At 42.0% G+C, this 22,006-nt stretch overlaps 1 protein-coding gene across 1 annotated transcript in view; it reads left to right on the top strand.

Moving 5' to 3' along the window:
- The first annotated feature begins 202 nt into the window (after positions 1 to 202).
- Positions 203 to 22,006, top strand: part of ELOVL4 (ELOVL fatty acid elongase 4) — a 32,959-nt gene continuing 11,155 nt past the window's right edge. Inside the window, exon 1 of the mRNA XM_063443019.1 lies at positions 203 to 472. Within this exon, the coding sequence (XP_063299089.1) occupies positions 406 to 472 (67 nt within the window). The 5' untranslated portion in view covers positions 203 to 405. The remainder of the gene's footprint in view (positions 473 to 22,006) is intronic.

Raw genomic sequence — 22,006 nt, 5'->3', positions numbered from 1 at the left:
ATGGTTTATATTCAGCTAATGCTGACAGCAGGGCTGTGTGAGTCCGGGTCTGTGTAATCTGCACCCAGCCCTGCCCTGCAGCAGCCACCAGCACCACGGACAGGACTCAGGGCAGGCCCCGCCCCCTGCGCTGACTGACAGCACTGGTACCCTGGAAGGAGGGGGTGATGGTTAGAATGCGGGTGTATCCATGGCAACCGCGTCACGTGTGCAGTGTGTCGGACTGTCACCGGGCAGAGAGGTGGCGCAGTGCCTCCTCCGCCATCATCCTGATCCCCTGTATCTGCAGCCCGCACACGCCATGCTCGCCGCCCGCTGACCCCCGGCTCCTCCCCGGAATTGCAGCACGGTGAGCTGTGTGTGACCGCGGCCGAGCCGAGCCGAGCTCCCCGGGCACCGAGCACCATGGACGCCGTGTCAGAGCTCATTAACGACACGCTACGCCTGTACAGCTGGAGCCTGAGCATCGCAGGTAACCGTGTCCGCCCCCATCATACCCTACAACTCCTATCATCCTCAGACATCACTAGCCTACCCTGCTCTGTGCCAACCCCCCAGCAGACTACAACTCCTATCATCCTTAGACTTCACCACAATACACACACCATACCCTGCTCTGTGCCAACCCCCCCGCAGACTACAACTCATATTATCCTCAGACATCACTAACCTACCCTGCTCTGTGCCATCCCCCAAGCAGACTACAACTCCTATCATCCTCAGACATCACCACAATACACACACACACACACACACCATACCCTGCTCTGTGCCAACCCCCAGGCTGACTACAACTCCTATCATCCGCAGACATCACCACAATACACACACACATACAATACCCTGCTCGGTACTAACCCCCAGGCTGACTACAACTCCTAGCATTCTCAGATACACCCCCTCTGGACAAGGATTATGGGAGTTACAGTTTTAAAATGCTGGGGTTCCTGAATGTATGTGATTGGGTAACCTCAGTGCCTATGGTAGCCCAATAGCATGTTCTTGGCACAGTGTTCATTACTTCTGTTGGTGGAAGGTTAATACTATAATATACTTTTATTTTTTTTGTAGGGATGAAAGATATTGTTCCAGTATGATAATAGCTTCCAGATACGTTATGCTTCCATGTGACATTATTTCTAAATCTTCTGTAATATGCATTAATGTGCTTCTCAGCACAGGGCCTCCGTATGTATGCTGTCCTCCATATACATACAATCCATTAAATTATTTTTAACACACTTCCTTAATGCTCATCTGGCTAAATTGTGCAGAAGGCTTCCAGATAGCTGTAATATAGCTCATAACACAATGAATGACCTAATGGCGGGTCACTAGTGGTATGCAATATGCATCCATTCTTTTCTTTGTAATACACACTGCTCCAAAATGTTCAGACTGGCCTTTTTTTCAGGAAATGCAAGATCAGCAGACAATTTATATTTCCCTATGGATTGGATCTATTATGACATGGCATGAAATATATTACTCCTCACACATGTCAAGGGTCATGGCAGATTCTTATTGATCCATTTGTGGCTAGTTTATTTGATTAAAAGTGATGGTAATTTGTAGCAAATCTTATTACAAATTCTGCAAATAAATACCATGCCTTCAAGGTACAATTACAAATGGACACCATTTTGGAATATGGAATTTACTTATAGGTGAATCCTGCCTGACAGTGGCTAAACAAATTAATAATTATGGTTCACTAAGTAATTGGAGAGACTAGAGGAAAATAATAAATTTGTTATGTATGCACATAAACATGATAGCTGACAAATTATATTATAATTCTATGGTTTGATTGTTCTGTAATAGAGATTGTTGCTTATTTTACCTATTAAAAGTACAATATTGACCATGCTTGCTACCCACAGTCTACAAATCTACCAAATTCATTAAATAATATGGCATGCGTTTTGGGAAATGATTCTTGTTAATTATATAACCCGGGGCTTGACAAATTTGGTTGGAATCTAGGAGCCAGTTTTTTGTTTTGTTTTTTAAACAAAGCTTAATTTTTAATGGCAAAAATACAGTTCTTTAAGTGATACTATAGTCACTACAGTTTAATGTGGAGGTTATAGTGTCCGCAGCCTGTCCCTGCAGGCTTTTCAATGTAAGCACTGCCTTTTCATAGAAAATGCAGTGTTTACATTGCGGCCTAGTTACACCTCTAGTAGCAGTCACTCAGACACCACTAAAGTGCTTCCTATCTCAGTGCTGCACAGTGTGCAGCGCCTACATTCAGCGTCTCCACGCACTGTATGGAGGCACGGCACGTGCCACATAGAGATGCACTGATTTAATGCATCTCTATGAGTAGACGCTGTTTGGTGAAGTATTTTGCCACGCGTGCATACTAGCCTCTAGTGAGGGCCAGCTGCATCAAGTCCGGCACGGAGTGGGAAAAAAGTGAGTAAAAACACAATTCCCATGAGATCGGAGGGTGGACGGTCACCTAAAAACACACACTCCCTGACAGACAGACATACACATTCTCTAGCAAGTTATTTTTTGTTTTATTTGTTTATTTCCACACAGCCTCCCACATTATATGTAGATAGATATTGTGCTTTTTTTTATATATGCAGATTTACATGCATACGAATATACCCCCTAATTTCCTAGTGCCTAGATTTCGCCTGTGTACTAGTACATAGTGTGTGGGGGTTGCATATCCACTAGTTAATGCCTGCATCTATTTATTGAATAGGGAGTTGCGGCGAACTGAAAGTGAAATTTTAAAATATAAATACAAAATAAACAGGCGAAGAATATCTTGATGATGAATGTTCATTAAACTTTGTGACTTACTTACTAAGCAAAACCTACCTAGCTATAGTCATAGTTTGTCCCCTGGGGTTGTGATCTCCCTTCTCTGCTCCCTTGCACAGTTTAATGATGCCGTGGCTGGAGTGATGTCACATTCCTGCATTACTAAACTACGTGAAGGAGCAGAGCAGGGCAGCCCAGGAATAAAAATCACAGCTCCCTCTCAGCCATGCTCCATTCTACACAGCTGGCCGCCGGTCCGCCTCCATGCCGTCCGCCTCCACTCTCCATGCTGGCCGCCGGTCCGCCTCCACTCTCTCCATGCCGGGTGCCGGTCCGCCTCCACTCTCTCCATGCCGGCTGCCGGTCCGCCTCCACTCTCTCCATGCTGGCCGCCGGGCCGCCTCCACTCTCTCCATGCCCGCTGCCGGTCCGCCTCCACTCTCTCCATGCCCGCTGCCGGTCCGCCTCCACTCTCTCCATGCCGGCTGCCGGTCCGCCTCCACTCTCTCCATGCCGGCTGCCGGTCCGCCTCCACTCTCTCCATGCCGGCTGCCGGTCCGCCTCCACTCTCTCCATGCCGGCTGCCGGTCCGCCTCCACTCTCTCCATGCCGGCTGCCGGTCCGCCTCCACTCTCTCCATGCCGGCTGCCGGGCCGCCTCCACTCTCTCCATGCCGGCCGCCGGGCCGCCTCCACTCTCTCCATGCTGGCCGCCGGGCCGCCTCCACTCTCACGATGCCTCCAGTCTCCCCATGCCGACCGTCTGCCTCCGAGGCGCCCAGGACCCAATTCTTAGTTGCCATGGCGACCTGGTGCCTGGCATTTGTTGAGCCCTGATATAACCAGTTTTTATTAAATAATGTAACTGTGATAATTTCATAGCAATCTGTATAATATTTTAATAGTATCAATGACAATTGCTGCACACTTTGCACTTTCCCCTCACAATTATTCAGTTTTTCATAGATTACTAAATAATAAATTTTAATAATTGTATACACAACATCTTTTTCATTGTAGTGATGTTATAAAGATGCTTTAAGCTAAGGTTGCCTTTATTATTCTTTGAGTATTTCCCTACTGTGTTTATAAATAAAGTTGCAATTGTGGAAGCTGTAAGATGTCTTATCTTGATACAAAGTTTATAGTGTACCTAAAAGCTGAGAACATTGATTCCCTTATAATTGCCACCTCCCTTTAAAGCAAACAAAACCTGAAGCTCACAAACAAATTCAGTGATGTACAGTCAACTGTGAGGACATTGCTTTATTGATCCAACCTATTCCAATTAGTATTGTAGAATGTTACAATAGTGTCTCAAGCAATATTCAGCAAATTATGTCATCACACTGATGCAAATTGCTTGTTTACATACATGTTAGGATTGTTTATTTTTTATATGTATGGTATTAAAGGGGCTACTATGTAAGTTCAACTTTGTGTTAATCATAAACTATTCTTTCTATCTATAAGGAGTGAAATGTGATGGTTGAAATTGTACATTTGAAATAAGTGTGCATTGATTTTTATTGATATTTATTCATGGACAACAGTTAGTGCATATGTAGTTACAGTCATAGGGAAAAAAAACAAGATTACACCCTGTTTAAATGCTATGGTTTTACATCTTAATTTTGGCCCACTCTTTTTTTACAACATTGCTTCAGTTCAGTGATGTTTGCTGGCATTTGTTTATGCACAGCTCTCTTAAGGTCCTGCCACCACATTTCAATAGGATTGAGGTCTGGACTTTGACTGACTGGACCATTGCAACACATTGATTCTTTTCTTTTCAGCCATTCTGTTGTAGATTTGCTGGTGTGCTTGGGCTTATTGTCCTGTTGCATGACCCGATTTCAGCCTAGCTTTAGCTGTTAGACAGATGGCCTCACATTTGATTCTAGAATACTTTTGGTATAAAGAGGAGTTCATGGTAGACTAAATGACTGCAAGGTTCCCAGGTCCTGCGGCTGGAAAGCAAGCCTAAATCATCATCCTTCCACCTCTGTGCTTGACAGTTGGTATGAGGTGTTTGTGTTGATATGCTGTGTTTGGTGTTTGACAAACATCTCCACTTAGGTCTCGTCTGTCGTAAGTACATTGTTCCAGAAGTCTTGTGGTTTGTTCAGCTGCACCTTTGCAAACTTAAGTCGTGCTGCCATCCTGGCAACCCTTCCAAACAAACCATACCTCTTCAGTATTTTTCTAACTGTACTGTCATGATCTTTAACATTTAACATGCTAATTGATGCCTGTAGAGTCTGAGATGTAACTCTTTTTTTATTTTTATTTTTTCTCTGAGCATTACCTTGGGGTGAATTTGCTGGGACGTTCACTCCTGGGAAGATTGGCAACTGTCTTGAATGATTTCTACTATTGGATAATCTTTCTCACTGTAGAATGATGGTCTTTAACTTGTTTGGAAATGGCCTTATAACCCTTCCCAGGTTGATGGGCAGCAACAATTGCTTCCCTAAGATTGCTGCTGATATCGTTTCTCCTTGGCATTGTGTTAACACACACAAATGCTCCAGACCAGCAAACTGCTAACACTTTGGCTTTTATAGAGGTGGTTACACTTGCTGATCATCAATGAATAAAGGGTATTTGATTAGCATCACCTGCCTGCTACTTAGCCTCCTATGGAAGCAGTAAGGGCTTCTCCATTTTGGCTTTGTTTATTTTAAATAACTCATGACACAGTGTAATTTGTCATGAGTTGTTCATCTGAGGATGTATTTACTTAATTTTAAGACCTGCTAAGGAACAATGATTCTGATATGTGAAACCACATAATTTAGAAACCGAGAGGGTGTAATTTATTTTTCCCATGAATATATTTAGCTTTAGTAATACAAAAAACATTGCTGTAGTCATTCGTTTTGGGTGTGCTTTCCTGTGATTTTACAGTATTTCAGAGAGTTTACTATGTAAGCATCAATATTATTAGAGGGGGGTAGCTGTTTTAGTGTTTAATGAGGTGCATTAAAATCTGGATTACTAAATTTCTATCAAAAGTATTTTTGGGATGAATAATGTAGTCACATAAAATAGGGCATAAAATGTATAGTTCTGCAACACAAACTACAGCAAAAACAAGCCCCAAATAATTAAACTTTACAAAAAAGCAGTCCAAACCACAAACCTTGAAATAATATATGAACAAAAAATGTTTGACTTACTCCATGCATTCCAGGTAGGGCAGTTTGTCTCTTTACTTGATAAAACACAGTGCTGCATTTGGGTAGGGTCACATTTCAATTATGAGGAAATCTGCTTAAATATGAATTTATATTTATTCCATTCATCTTAAATATGTGTTACCAGGGAGGGGGAGGCGTACAAGACTACATGCTTTGGGGTTCTTTTACAAAGACCACTGAAGGTGACTTGCCTTTGACCTTTTTCTACAGCTATCTCTAGCAACAGATTCTAGGAACTGACTTGTCGGAGCTCAAACTTTGTTAAAACCCTACTTTGTCTAATGATAACTACTGTTTGTGTTGAAATTTCATTGAAATTCTAAAGCAGTAAATAAGAGTATTTCATAAAGACTTTCTTTATGGAATACTCAGAAGTGACATAGCCACTTTAAAGCACACACATTTTGTGTGTGTATATATATATATATATATATATATATATATATATTTATCTCTCTCTCTCTCTATATATATATATATATATATAATCTCCAATACTTGCACTCCTGCAGATATAATAAGCGCCCGGTGCTTGTCAGCAAAAATTATAACAGTCTATAGAAAGATCTCCAGGGACAAGATAATATGGTGAAAAAACTTAGCTTTTACTCAGCAAGATGCCACAGCGATCAACGTTTCAGTTCCAGTACAGAACTTTCGTCAGGATGAAACGTTGATCACTGTGGCATCTTGCTGAGTAAAAGCTAAGTTTTTTCACCATATTATCTAGTCCTTGGAGTGCTATCTTTCTATATATGTAACAAAATCATCAATATAAAAGTCTTGTAAAAATAAATAAAAAATAACAAGCTCTTGTGTACTGAATTGAACAAAGTATGTCTATAGTGAGGGCTATGTTTATAGATTCAACACCAATTATGGTAAACAAGATGGAAACATACGAACATCATAAATATTTCCTGGAGAAATATGCAAAATGGAAGTGCATAAATAAATAAGGGATGTCATCATTGTGGACTAGTTGTGTAACTGAAAGGACTCCGACATCAGACATACCCTTGATAAGTATTCCCAATGTAATAAAACTTGTTTCAAAACATTAGCTGTCTTTTTTTTTTTTTTTTTTTATTCTTTATTTTGTCGTGCATAATGATGACAAACATTACGGTGTAAGTAAGCGTAGTTCAGGCAACAACATTATGGTAATATAGACAGTATGAAATTTAAAGAAAACACATAAGGAAAAAAGGCAATCATATGGGAAAAACAAGAGAATACCACTGGTGGTAAGGAACTGGAGAAGCTGTCTTTTTATTTTAGTAGCCTTCTTTTACAGTGAAATACCTACTGCACCATATATGTCCAGTAGTACAAAAGTCCTACACTATTGTGTTTTGTTTTTATTTCTTCTATTACATGTACCCATGACGAGCAATCCAGCTATATAGAAATCAACATTATTTTATAAAACCCTGAACTTTATTCTCTTGATCAACCTGTACATTTTTATATTTTGTAATTGTATTTATTTTTATTTTGGGGTATAGATGGGGGTACCTTTCTTCAGTATGCTTCTCCACCTTGTGTGTAAATGTATTAAGGCCGTTTGGCCTGTATTTGTGGGAGGGGCTTAAATTAATTCACTCCCCTATATAAGGGACACCCCTTACCTGACTCATATCGCTTGAGGTCAGCATCAGAATGATTTCCACTTCCGGGTAATCCAGACGCCATTTTACCTGATTACTCCATGAGGTTTTCTAAGCATAGCTGTGTCAGGAATCCAGCCACAGGCTTTTCCGGCCTACCACCTTCTTTCTTCAATCCATCGCCGTAGATGGTGTCCAAGTGACTCACAAACCATAAGTCGACCTACCCGTTACGCCAGGCATCAGTCCCACGGCACCATGCACTGGTCAGGTCCTCACTTTACGGCTGCATTTTGTCCAAGTCTGTTCTAAAACCATTGCATGTTCATGCATATCATTTGTTTAAACCCCCTACTGGTCTTTGGGTGTACTACAGGCTTCTTAGACATTATCGCATTTCATGTACAAACCATCGAACCACTGCATTTTCGCCTACACACTGACTCCTACCGGTCATTCGGTGTACTACAGGCTTCTCAGACATTATTGCATTTCATGTACAAACCATCGAACCACTGCATTTTCGCCTACACACTGACCCCTACCAGTCATTCAGTGTACTACTGGCTTCTCAGACAATATTGCATTTCATGTACAAACCAACGAACCACTGCATTTGTGCCTACACACTGACCCCTACCGATCATTCAGTGTACTACAGGCTTCTCAGACATTATTGCATTTCATGTACAAACCAACTAACCACGGCATTTTCGCCTACATGCTGACCCCTACCGGTCAATCGGTATATTACAGGCTTCTCAGACTTTATTTCACTTCATAAGCAAACAAACTAACTACAGCATTTTCGCTTTTATACTGACTCCTATCTGTCAAACGGTAGGAATAACCCCTTAAGGACACATGACATGTGTGACATGTAATGATCCCCTTTTATTCCAGAAGTTTGGTCCTTAAGGGGTTAAAGGGTATTTTAACATACAATCAGCATTTCTGACCCCTACTGGTCAACAGCAAAACTGTCTTCACATGTCATATACAATTTACCAGCCAATATAAATTACACATAAGATTGTTTTAACCATAAACCATAAACCATAAATTAAACTCCAGCACGGGCTCAACTTCAGGTTTAATTCACAATAATTTACATTTCACATCAAGACCAACAGTGGTTCTATCAACACTGCTACCTACAGGTCTGTCAAGTACATTGACAATTTTCATGGGGTTTTACAAACGCCAAAACACTGACACCTATAGGTCAACAGACAAACAACATTTCACATACCAATCAGTATCCAACTACACTGCCACCTATAGGGTGCTCTGCAGATCTCCAGTGCACTTGCGTTTTGCAACACCATGTTCACTGACCCCTACCATTCAATAAGACATACAACAATTCACATAGCAAGTACTATATCAACATCTGGTATAAATACATATATTATTACACAGTAGCAGACACATCTGTATATATGTAACTGGTAATATAGTTCACATACATTTTCCACAGCACGCTGCTCACGCAACAGACTTTCCCCTAGCAAGGGGACATACAACTTACAAGGTGGGGACAGACCACATTTTCACTTGTACATACGGCACTTAATGGGTTAAGATTGATACATATTTAACCAGTATGGCTACGATATTTAATATTTACACATCACGGCACTTTACTTTTCACATATACTGTACGTATTAAGATAAACTTGGTCTATGCCATATTTCCTTATGCCATACGGTTTTATACATTCAGGTTACAGTTACTACTAAAAAACCTATACGGATTGTCAGGTTCAATACCATACTACCAGGTACATACACCTGCTCATGTAGTTATTCATCTCTTACCTTCCCTGGAATAGTAATAGTGTACTGGCATTTAGGGTTCTAGGGCCCAATAGGTATTACCCCCTTTTTTCTCTGCATTATGCTTCGGTTAGTGGTCCCGCGAGGCCAACACCCCGCCTCACACTCGGAGGCATACACCCCTCGGGCCACTCGTGAGCTAGCCGCCTCGCATTGTATCATAGAGAGGGCCCCATCTGTCACTCCCCTTCCTATTTTCTGGTTACTGTCACCGAGAGGCCAACATCCTGCCACAACGTTCGGTGGCCACACAAAATCCCCTCGCGCCAAGCATAGATAGAGCTTCTCAAGCCACTTGGCAACTAGCAGGGCCTCACCAGTCACCAAAAAAACACCAAGCCTAATCGTTTTGCCTTACGGCTTAGCTAGCAAGCCAGTACCTGGGTACAAATAATAATTGCAATCTTTATTGTTATTTAAGTATTTCTCAAAAAGATGGTGAAGAATCACCTCTTCCTAGCACCCCGGCTAGAATTGATACACCTTATAACAGAGGAGATGTTGCTAGTCCAGCAGCAATCAGATCCTGGACGATCCTACACATTACCACCGTCCTAAGGAGGTGACAAATCCCCTACCCTGCTACAGCAAGGAAAGCAGAGTTATTCAAACTCCTCCATACATCAACGGACAACACGGAGGCAGGGGAAGGCCCAGCTACATCAACTCAGGTGACACCCAGGCTATGCTAACCTCACTCATAAACTCATGAGCCAAAAAATTTATGACAGACTGGCAATCTCGAGATGGTCACCACAGCCCTCACAAGGCTGGGCCTCACACTACTGTACAACCAGCACCAACCGAAACTCGGTTACCTGGTACAATCAATTCTTATGACACACAAGACGTTAACCCTGCACGTATGATCCCAGCACATTGGGGAAGCAAGGCATATATATGTATGATGATGTATCTGTGATGGTCAGATCCAGGGATTCCAGGTAAATCGGGAACTGACCATCCCTTGGTTAGGTTGGCATTTGGAATATGTAGAGATGTTTATTTGTGCAGGTACCCATACAGAAGGGATTTTGTCCCAAACAAATGGACGAGCACTCTCAGGCTCCAGGTACCAGCACCTCTGAACTACCAGAGACCATTGATATGAGTAGTTGCATTGCATATAGACTGTTGCATATATGTTCAAATGGTTCAGGGCACATGACAAACCATGTGTCCCAATACAACTTACAAATAACATACTCACCATCTGTACACACCAATGCATTTTCAACACTACTGACTCATCACCCTTCCAGACTTGTAGTAGATTTACTAAAGCTCTGGAGCTTCAAAGGGCTCCCATACAGGTATCATAAACACACCTTCAAGGAATATAGCATGCCCTCACTTACAGTCAGCACAACAAAACCATTGGCTGTAAACACACTCATAGCCAAGATTTGCAGAGGGGTCTTCCAATCTCCACCATTTACAGCATGGCACCAAACTAGGGATCGACCGATATTGATTTTTTAGAGCCGATACCGATACCGATATTCTGTGAACTTTCAGGCCGATAGCCGATATAATTTGCCGATATTCTGTACATTTACCATTTTGGAAAATAAAAACTATTTCTAAAGGTAAATGCACAAAATATACATGCCACGTGTAGTGGATGCAGTGTGTTTAGACAGGGGAGCTGTGTATGTTTGTGTAGTGTGTGTGTGTAGGGGATGCAGTGTTTGTTTAGTGTGTGTGTGTAGTGGATGCAGTGTGTGTTTGTGTAGTGGATGCAGTGTGTGTTTGTGTAGTGGATGCAGTGTGTATTTGTCTAGTGGATGCAGTGTGTATTTGTCTAGTGTGTTTGTGTAGTGTGTGGGTAGTGTGTGTAAAGTGAATGCAGTGTGTGTGTAAAGTGAATGCTGTATATACTAAATGCAAAGTGTGTGTGTTTGTGTAGTGTGTGTCAGTCAGTGGCATTGGCTTAGGCTGCTGGGGGGGGGGGGGGGGGGTGAGCGGGCAGCAAGCGTTTACTCACCTCCCAGCAGCTCCTCCAGCTCCCCAGTGTAAATCTCGCGAGACCCGCGGCCGTCAGAGCTGGCCGCGGGTCTCGCGAGATTTACACTGGGGAGCTGGAGGAGTTGCTGGGAGGTGAGTAAATGCTTGCTGCCCGCCCCCCCAGGACCGCCAGGCTTGTAATGAGCCTGGCGGTCCTGGGAGGTATTATCGGCAATATCGGTATCCCTATTGGCCGATACCGATATTGCCGAAAATACCGAATATCGGCCGATTATATCGGTAAAACCGATAATCGGTCGATCCCTACACCAAACACAAACACATTGGTATTGTCACAAGGAATCTTCCCTTAAACAAAGACTAACCATAGACTTATTGGCACCACACACCTCCGCTACCCCAAGTCTCAACTCCCTCCTACCCTCTGAGGAGTTTTCTTATTATACAACACCATTGATCTACCTTTACAGCTATCACTCAAGCATGGGTTGAAGCTTGGTTAAGTAAGACCAATATCATCAACGCAGTAAACGGCTACCATCTACCCTACACACTGGCACTTACATGGCATAAATTGGGCAATCCTTTCCCCGCTCAACTTTCGAGCTACAGATTAGCCTACTATTGATATTCGCAGATACTCTGTGCTGGTTATGATAACATATCCAGAGGCCTTACAGTCATACACTATCTAGAAGACTTCTTGTTGATCAAAGATCATATTTTTCACTAGAAGCCTCACGGCAGCTTAGTCTGGTTGACCACTTGGGCGTGCCAGTACCCCATAAGAATCAGAAGGCCCAGACACTATCATCACATTACTGGGCATATGACTTGAGTCGGCATCCATACACGCAAGTTACCACAAGACAAATAGGGAACATTCTCAACTACATCAATCACTGCAGAAAGAAAAGTCCTGCGCTCAACTCCCATCACTACTGGGCGGCTGCAATGACTACAGTACACATCAGCCCCAATACATAGTAAAAACCAAAGAAAAACATGTTACTTGCGCTCTATCCTTTATCCCTATGTATTTTTAAAATAAATGGAGGTCTTTTAGTTACCTCCAATGGCCATGAGAGGATTGAGCCCACCTGCCACATCAAGGCAGACCCCCCTAGGTGGGTCCTAACTCTAACCATTCACCTTGCTTCCTTGAGCCTCTGGCAAAAATCTCTAATGAGACAGAAAGGGGTATTTTTTATATACACCCCTACACATTATTAACCCTTAATAGGGAACACATGGGATGGGCGGCTGCATTGTAACAAGGCTGAGTAATACAAAAATTGGATACAAATGCAGAAAGAAAAGTCCTGCGCTCAACTCCCATCACTACTGGGCGGCTGCAATGACTACAGTACACATCAGCCCCAATACATAGTAAAAACCAAAGAAAAACATGTTACTTGCGCTCTATCCTTTATCCCTATGTATTTTTAAAATAAATGGAGGTCTTTTAGTTACCTCCAATGGCCATGAGAGGATTGAGCCCACCTGCCACATCAAGGCAGACCCCCCTAGGTGGGTCCTAACTCTAACCATTCACCTTGCTTCCTTGAGCCTCTGGCAAAAATCTCTAATGAGACAGAAAGGGGTATTTTTTATATACACCCCTACACATTATTAACCCTTAATAGGGATAGAGGATAAAGGATAGAGCGCAAGTAACATGTTTTTCTTTGGTTTTTACTATGTATTGGGGCTGATGTGTACTGTAGTCATTGCAGCCGCCCAGTAGTGATGGGAGTTGAGCGCAGGACTTTTCTTTCTGCATTTGTATCCAATTTTTGTATTACTCAGCCTTGTTACAATGCAGCCGCCCATCCCATGTGTTCCCTATTAAGGGTTAATAATGTGTAGGGGTGTATATAAAAAATACCCCTTTCTGTCTCATTAGAGATTTTTGCCAGAGGCTCAAGGAAGCAAGGTGAATGGTTAGAGTTAGGACCCACCTAGGGGGGTCTGCCTTGATGTGGCAGGTGGGCTCAATCCTCTCATGGCCATTGGAGGTAACTAAAAGACCTCCATTTATTTTAAAAATACATAGGGATAAAGGATAGAGCGCAAGTAACATGTTTTTCTTTGGTTTTTACTATGTATTGGGGCTGATGTGTACTGTAGTCATTGCAGCCGCCCAGTAGTGATGGGAGTTGAGCGCAGGACTTTTCTTTCTGCATTTGTATCCAATTTTTGTATTACTCAGCCTTGTTACAATGCAGCCGCCCATCCCATGTGTTCCCTATTAAGGGTTAATAATGTGTAGGGGTGTATATAAAAAATACCCCTTTCTGTCTCATTAGAGATTTTTGCCAGAGGCTCAAGGAAGCAAGGTGAATGGTTAGAGTTAGGACCCACCTAGGGGGGTCTGCCTTGATGTGGCAGGTGGGCTCAATCCTCTCATGGCCATTGGAGGTAACTAAAAGACCTCCATTTATTTTAAAAATACATAGGGATAAAGGATAGAGCGCAAGTAACATGTTTTTCTTTGGTTTTTACTATGTATTGGGGCTGATGTGTACTGTAGTCATTGCAGCCGCCCAGTAGTGATGGGAGTTGAGCGCAGGACTTTTCTTTCTGCATTTGTATCCAATTTTTGTATTACTCAGCCTTGTTACAATGCAGCCGCCCATCCCATGTGTTCCCTATTAAGGGTTAATAATGTGTAGGGGTGTATATAAAAAATACCCCTTTCTGTCTCATTAGAGATTTTTGCCAGAGGCTCAAGGAAGCAAGGTGAATGGTTAGAGTTAGGACCCACCTAGGGGGGTCTGCCTTGATGTGGCAGGTGGGCTCAATCCTCTCATGGCCATTGGAGGTAACTAAAAGACCTCCATTTATTTTAAAAATACATAGGGATAAAGGATAGAGCGCAAGTAACATGTTTTTCTTTGGTTTTTACTATGTATTGGGGCTGATGTGTACTGTAGTCATTGCAGCCGCCCAGTAGTGATGGGAGTTGAGCGCAGGACTTTTCTTTCTGCATTTGTATCCAATTTTTGTATTACTCAGCCTTGTTACAATGCAGCCGCCCATCCCATGTGTTCCCTATTAAGGGTTAATAATGTGTAGGGGTGTATATAAAAAATACCCCTTTCTGTCTCATTAGAGATTTTTGCCAGAGGCTCAAGGAAGCAAGGTGAATGGTTAGAGTTAGGACCCACCTAGGGGGGTCTGCCTTGATGTGGCAGGTGGGCTCAATCCTCTCATGGCCATTGGAGGTAACTAAAAGACCTCCATTTATTTTAAAAATACATAGGGATAAAGGATAGAGCGCAAGTAACATGTTTTTCTTTGGTTTTTACATCAATCACTACCTCCTGCTTAGTACTTACAACTGCAAGGAACTACAATCCCTACCAGGTTCCTTAATTTTGCCATGCCAATCATACTACAAGACCACGCTTTCACATCCAGAGTACTTTCCCCTTTTTTCCCACACTTCCAACATGACGATCAGAGGATGTCCCTAGACACCTCAGCAACAGCAGACCTGCACATGGGGGGGAATTTCTTAACCACTTGGCATGGTAAAAGCATGTTCCTTCCAGGATTGTCTGACACTTCTCCAACCAGATGGTCAGACGCGGCGTCTACTCACCCATAAGGTCATGATATTTCTGGGGAACTCACTTGGTTGGCCACTTATCACATTTCACTTTCATGTACCAGACGGGGGTATACATCCCTGCCGACAATTGTCTCATTTATATTCCAGGCATGTTCATCATACGCTTCCTACAGCCGCCCATACAGTCACGGCCACTCTTTCGTTCCAGAGACAAAATCATGGATTAGACATACTCATGCAGCATAGCATGCACTATCCCACCTAGCACTTTCGTCCCTTATTTGTAGAACACATAACACAGCTTTTCATCTGGCTTAAAGAATCTCATTGGAACACGACATAGCTCAACCTGTGTCATAACATTTCTCCTAGGTTTTGCTTCTTTTTGCCACCTTAAACTTAAACTATCGAACACACCATTAATTATATATTTTACAGGCATTCAACAACACAGGATAACCTATGGCCAAAACTACCATAACTTCATGCTATCATACCAGACTAGAATATACTCAGAGGTTTTCAGGAATCCATTCCCCCACGTTCCTCTCAGAGCTTACCAATAGCCATCCAACTTTTCATCCTTATCGGACCTATTAGATCTACAACCATTCAATTATACTACCAAGTCGGCCATTACCAGCCATGCACATTGCCTTTTACGCCTTTCTCAGGCCAGAGAATCCACTACCATCACCACCACTCAGACAGATCATTGTCTTCAACGATCCCACGTATGTAAACACATATATCATTACCTATTGGCTCTACCACATTACAAAACGAGTCAACACGGACCAACAGTAGAGATAACATACTATCCTACCCACAACAAATGGTGTCCACTTTCGGTCCTAGATTCCTACCTTCAAAATTCTTCCAGGAATTAAATACTGTAATGCATTTAAGGAAATGTCTGGTTAATTTGTATATATTTGTTGACTGTATTAAATCTTTGATTATTCATTTTTGCCCTCTTTATTTACAGACCTACTGTATCGTCGGTCTCGGCACACCACAACCGACTTGCTCCCTTTATACTATCCTACGCTTATGCTGGATCCTTACTCCATATACAGCTATTTGCCCCTTACACAAGCATTAAGGCCGTTTGGCCTGTATTTGTGGGAGGGGCTTAAATTAATTAACTCCCCTGTATAAGGGACAAATTATATACAAATTAACCAGACATTTCCTTAAATGCATTACAGTATTTAATTCCTGGAAGAATTTTAAAGGTAGGAATCTAGGACTCATATCACTTGAGGTCAGCATCAGAATGACCCTCCCACCCACTCCTCATTTCAACACTTTCTGTTTTCTTTCCATTTACTTTACTTTCTTACTCCTTGGTGGGCCCTCTTTATTTACAGGCCTACCGTATCGTCGGTCTCGGCACACCACAACCGACTTGCTCCCTTTATACTATCCTACGCTTATGCTGGATCCTTACTCCATGTACGGCTATTTGCCCCTTACACAAGTATAAATATATATATATATATATATATATATATATATATATATAAAACTATTTTTTCCTGCCAGTTTTGAGCAAATTATGTTGGGACAATGAGATGCTCTTCCATGTCAGAACCTTGATCCCTATTTATTTCCAAGCTAGAACATTGTGGACGCTGGGCTGTTATCATTGTAGGAAGGAGAGGTGCAGGACCATGGGCTGGGACCTGTTTCTTCACCTTGTGAATATCAGCCTCTAGGACATCTGTCAGCGACCGTGGCAGTGTCATTGAGGCTCTGCTGTTGCACCACAACCAGATCAATAGGCGCAATGTTTAGTGTCACAACTGTTTCCAGGATGTCACATCAAACTACCCACCCCCATAGTGCCACCATAGTACCCAGATATATACCAGATTTAGCCACCAAACCACCCACCACACCCAAACACCCACATCTACAACTTTTACACTTAACAACCTGCTATCGATCAAAAATGCAAATCAATTTAACGGCACAAACTTACCTAGCAATTCAAACTGACTACTGTGTAGTCCTCCAACTTCAAGACTCGTTGGATTAAGGTCCCTTTTGTTATCCATTATATCTTTTACATGATGTGCAGTCTCCATGTAGGGCCAATCCATTTACATTGCAGGAAGGTTATAGGAGTGATGAGTTGGAATTTTTATAGTAATGTAACACCCTCGGAGCTGCAGACCTGGTGGTGCTGGAGTCAAGGTAAATGATGCCTAGATTTCTAAACTTTACATCGAATGCATTATTTATTTCTATCATAAATTATGTATTCAATGCCTATGGCGCGAATTTTAGTTAAAGTAAGCCTGTCAAGACGGTCTATTTTAACAAAAATACATAGGAAAGTGTCTGCAAGACTCTTTCAGGCCAGGAAAACCCTCCACTATTAGGAGCCTTTCATTCTGGTCTATTTTTATTTCTTCTTCTTATCTGACACACCTTATCTCGACTGTGTTTATAGGATATGTACGGTAGTTTAGCTTGCAGCTGCAGTTCTACTCTCTATATGAGATACTGTGGCTGATTTATGTTTATTCACTGTCACAGCTATTTGATGTTCTGAAGACATCTGAAGGATAGCATAAAGAAATTAAATTCTAAAATGTTTCCTTCAATGTCACAGATTCAAGAAGCAGTCTTATAGTTGCAGCATCGTAAACTCAACTATAAATTAGAAGGCGGACTGTTTTGTCGTATGTAGCTCTTGTGCTTAGTGGAGAATATCAGAAAGCGACTATTAAAAACTACTTAACATAAAGGATTACTCAAAGCAGCCTCATAGGGGCGTCATTGTTGGCCTAGAATAAGTCAAGCCAGCACGTTCTCAGCCAAGGAATGGCTGGTGGGATCGACTTCCTTCTTTTGCAGATCTGCAGTAGACAAATGCCACCACTGGCCAATGGAGGGTCCTCAGCACCCACCAGGAACCCAGAGAAAAAGCTCAAACCATTGCAAAATGGTTTGTCCTATTACAGAGAAATGGGGCCAGGTTATTAATGGGGCCAGGTTATTCCTGATATCATAACCACAACAATGGGCTTGGAGTAACCCTTTAAAGACTGTCACTTCCAGGATTTGTAATATTTATAATAATAAACAAATTTGTATTTGTGAATTGGGAAAAATAAAACTAGCCACCCAATTAAGCCCCCACCTAATGCCTGACGCTAGTATTTTAGTAATTGGTTGCTTGCTGTTTAGTGGTCATACCCCCACTTGCTGCATGGCAGATGCAGGCATGGGAGAGATATATAACCTCTCTTATACTAATGTGGATGTCGTATTGACCCCCTTAGACTTTTTTTAAATTTATTTATATATATATATATTTACCAAATAGCTGCTAGTGCTGCCAGCAGGCAAATAGTTAAAATAAAAAAGTTTAAATTATCAACCATTTTAAGCTGTCAAATTGTCAAAGATTATATTTTCTATGTAAATTATAGACATTGGACTCGATTTAACTGCGCTAATTCAATTGTTTAGAACTATTAAATGCTTATAGGAAATAGATAAACTGGCAATACTTGTGATCTTCAGATATGTAATCGAGGCCTATGTATGTGTATATGTGTGTACACCCAACCAGCGGCTATATCTTCCCTAGACAAGCTGGTCCCAGTGGGCAAACCTAGCCCCTTCTGCCTATGCCATACCTGTAGTAAATGTATTCCTATGCCTACAATGTCCAAATTAACTTTTGCCATACAGGTCAAGTGAATAAGCTCTCTTCACCAACAGGCTCTAAGAAATTGTTAAAAAGATTAGAGGCACTTACAGCACAGAAGCTCAGTGGTAAATCCTCTTTCTTGACAGGCCTAAGACACTGTTATGGAGATTCCCCCATTAAGTAAAACCAGATACTTATTTAAAGAATTGATTGATAACAATGAACCTTTAACATCTTATCCTTAGATATGTGGTGATAAATATTTGTTTAAAAACGACATAGTATTGAAGAACAGACATCCATAATTATATACTGAAAAGTAACACTTGTCAAAAGATAAACAAATTAACACATGTATATTATTATTTGTGTGCATTCATTTCACACAGCCCAAAGAATCAGGGCGGGGCCCTAAAGGGGTGTTGCAGGCTGTGTTAGTGACGCTTATAAAGGTTTACAAACAACACCCACTGGCTGGCCCCCAGTTTGCGGTCAAGGCAGGGAAAGCTGCTGTAGCGCTTCCTTCATGGTCCTAGTGCCCTCCATGCAGAGCTGGCATGTCTGATTCGCTCACGTTGTTTTGCCTGGGTGCAGTTCTCTGGTGTACCTGGATCCGGAACACCAGGGAACTAAATCGGGTTGGCGGGACAGGACCCTGACATGTAGGAAGGCCTTATTAGCCCAACCAAGACAGTTGGGAGAGTGTGGAAGTGAAAGGGTTAATAACGCCAGACCCCTGATTACCTGTTGCTAGTCCCAGCAACCACTAAATTAACCCCTGCAATCCCTTCTACACTAACACCCTAGTACACACTTTACTGCCACCACCAAGACTTTATACCCTGGCGTCTTAGGTTAAACACAGTGGAATTATAGTATCACAACCTTACTTTACTGATCAGACATCTATAATTAACCCTTTTGGTAACATGTTTACCTGAGCTTTCTTTATAACACCCATTGTACAGCGCTACGGAGTCTGATGGCGCTATATAAATAATAAAATAATAAGAGTGAGCTCATAGAGAACAAAGATACAAGCTGATTAAGTAAACATTTAATCTGATAAAAAAGATTTACAGTGCTGTGTACAAAAATACAGAAATAAATGACATACAGAAACACAGATAACAAATTGCAAAACCGCCCATAAAATAAAATGGGAGAAAACACAAGAAATTCTTACATATGTTTACCCCTTATATATAATTCTTGTGGGAGATTCCGATGTTACAGGTCTCCAAGTAGTTGTTGGGGGGGGAACCTCCCCTGGATAATCCAACATCCTCATTATATATCTCAAACTAGTTGTTTCTAAGAGGCCAGACCCCTGGGTTTGGCCTGGCAGTTTATTACCCACTACATATTTTCTTAAATGATGTTGTCCTTTGAATAACCCAAAGTCAGAGCATATGCACCAATACCTTTTATGATGCCCTATGTCCAGCTCTGGTGATGGTTATCTAGTAGTTTTATGGCTAAGGCCTGGTGTTTGATCAAACCCTAGAAAGAAAACCAACATGTACAAAAACAACTCATAACATACCGTATATACTCGAGTATAAGCCGACCCGAATATAAGCCGACCCCCTAATTTTACCCCAAAAAACTGGGAAAACTTATTGACTCGAGTATAAGACTAGGGTGGGAAATGCAGCAGCTACTGGTAAATTTCTAAATAAAATTAGATCCTAAAAAAATTATATTTATTCAATATTTATTTAGTGTGTGTATATAATGAATGCAGTGTGTGTGTGTGTGTATGAATGCAGTGTGAGTGTGTGTTGCAGAGCCTTGGTGGGGGGTGGGCATTTTTATTATTATTATTTTTTTATTTATTATTATTTGAATTTTTTTTGTTATATTATCATTTTTTATTTTATTATTTAGGATCTAATTTTATTTAGAAATGTACCAGTAGCTGCTGCATTTCCCACCCTAGTCTTATACTCGAGTCAATACGTTTTCCCAGTTTTTTGGGGTAAAATTAGGGGCCTCGGCTTATATTCGGGTCGGCTTATACTCGAGTATATACGGTAGTTATAGGGTTAGTTCTGCTTCCTTTTTAGTTTCATATTTCTGTCCCTTGTGTTAAGCCACTCTTTTTTTTTTTTTTTTTTTTTAAATTCTTTATTTTTGCTGTGCAGGGTTTAACAATAGGCTTACTCAGCCACAATAGCAGTCATAAGCCGTAACATACATAACCGTTAAAACATGTGGTTTGCGTAAACAGCACAAATTTTTTGTTAAGAAGATGAGTAGACAATAAGTACGCATAGCATAGTCGATAAAATTTAGGCTTTCCTATCAGCGGTAGCCAAGTGTGTGATGTAGTGTGTTAGCGTGTAGCAAGTTAGCGTGTGTGATGTATGTCCAGCAAGGCCTACGTTGAACACTTATACTGTCATACAAGGCTGCAGTGAGATACATATGAAACAATATGAGTCGACAAACAAAGCTTAGCTTAAAACAATGTAAGTCCCCTAGAGGGTCCCCCAGTTGGGCGTGTAGGAGGTCTTGAGACCGGATCATCTTAGGGGCAGACGGCATATCAATATTGTGCTTGAGCGAGAGCTAGTCTCTTTAAGACCAGTGCCAGGGGAGTTTGTTGCCCATCAAGTTTGTGGGTGGTCATCACCACATGTTCCCTGTGTGCAGGACCCGGGACATGCCAGCCGCAGGTCCCGAACACAGGGACAGCGAGGGCCACAATAAACATACACGTAAATACCACAGTAGAAGAGAGTAGAACAAAAGAAAAAGGAAAACAAAACAACTCAGTACAAAAAGGCAAGAAATGCAATGCACTCTGTTTGGGGGCAATATTGTGTGAGCTGTGATAGGCTGATCTAATAAGAGAGCAGACAGGAATACCGTCATGAGTCCATCCAGTTAGATTGGCATGAACACAAATTAAGTCCCGCTCCGTCCGCCAGGATGGGGTCTGGTAAAATAAAATAATATCTTCAGCCGATGCCCAGGGACGGGAGGCTGTCAGCAGGTAGGTGCTTAAGTCCGTCCGCAGCTCTTTGGGATGAAAGGCCCCGCCGGGCTCCAATGGCTTGACACTGTATTTTGAAGGTATCCGCCATTAGCAGTGTTTCCCTGCCTCCGAGGTCCTGCGTTCGATCTTGCTTTTTCTGGGGCCCTCGCCCTGGGGGGCTTCGCAGGGTAGGTCCAGTGGGTGTCTGGTGATAGTGCAGAATCGCAGGTGCCATCCGCCAGGGTTGAGATACTGCTGATCTCTGTGTCAGCCTCCTCGTGTGGGGCCTTCTGGGTGTCTGTCGCTTGAGTTTTTCCCGCCGTTTGTGCAGTCGTCGCGTGGGGTGGTTCCTTCTAAGTGGAGTTGCAGACTT

Source organism: Pelobates fuscus, chromosome 2 (genome assembly GCF_036172605.1).
Source record: "Pelobates fuscus isolate aPelFus1 chromosome 2, aPelFus1.pri, whole genome shotgun sequence".
NCBI lineage: Eukaryota > Metazoa > Chordata > Amphibia > Anura > Pelobatidae > Pelobates > Pelobates fuscus.
This window is presented reverse-complemented; position numbering and strand designations above follow the sequence as displayed.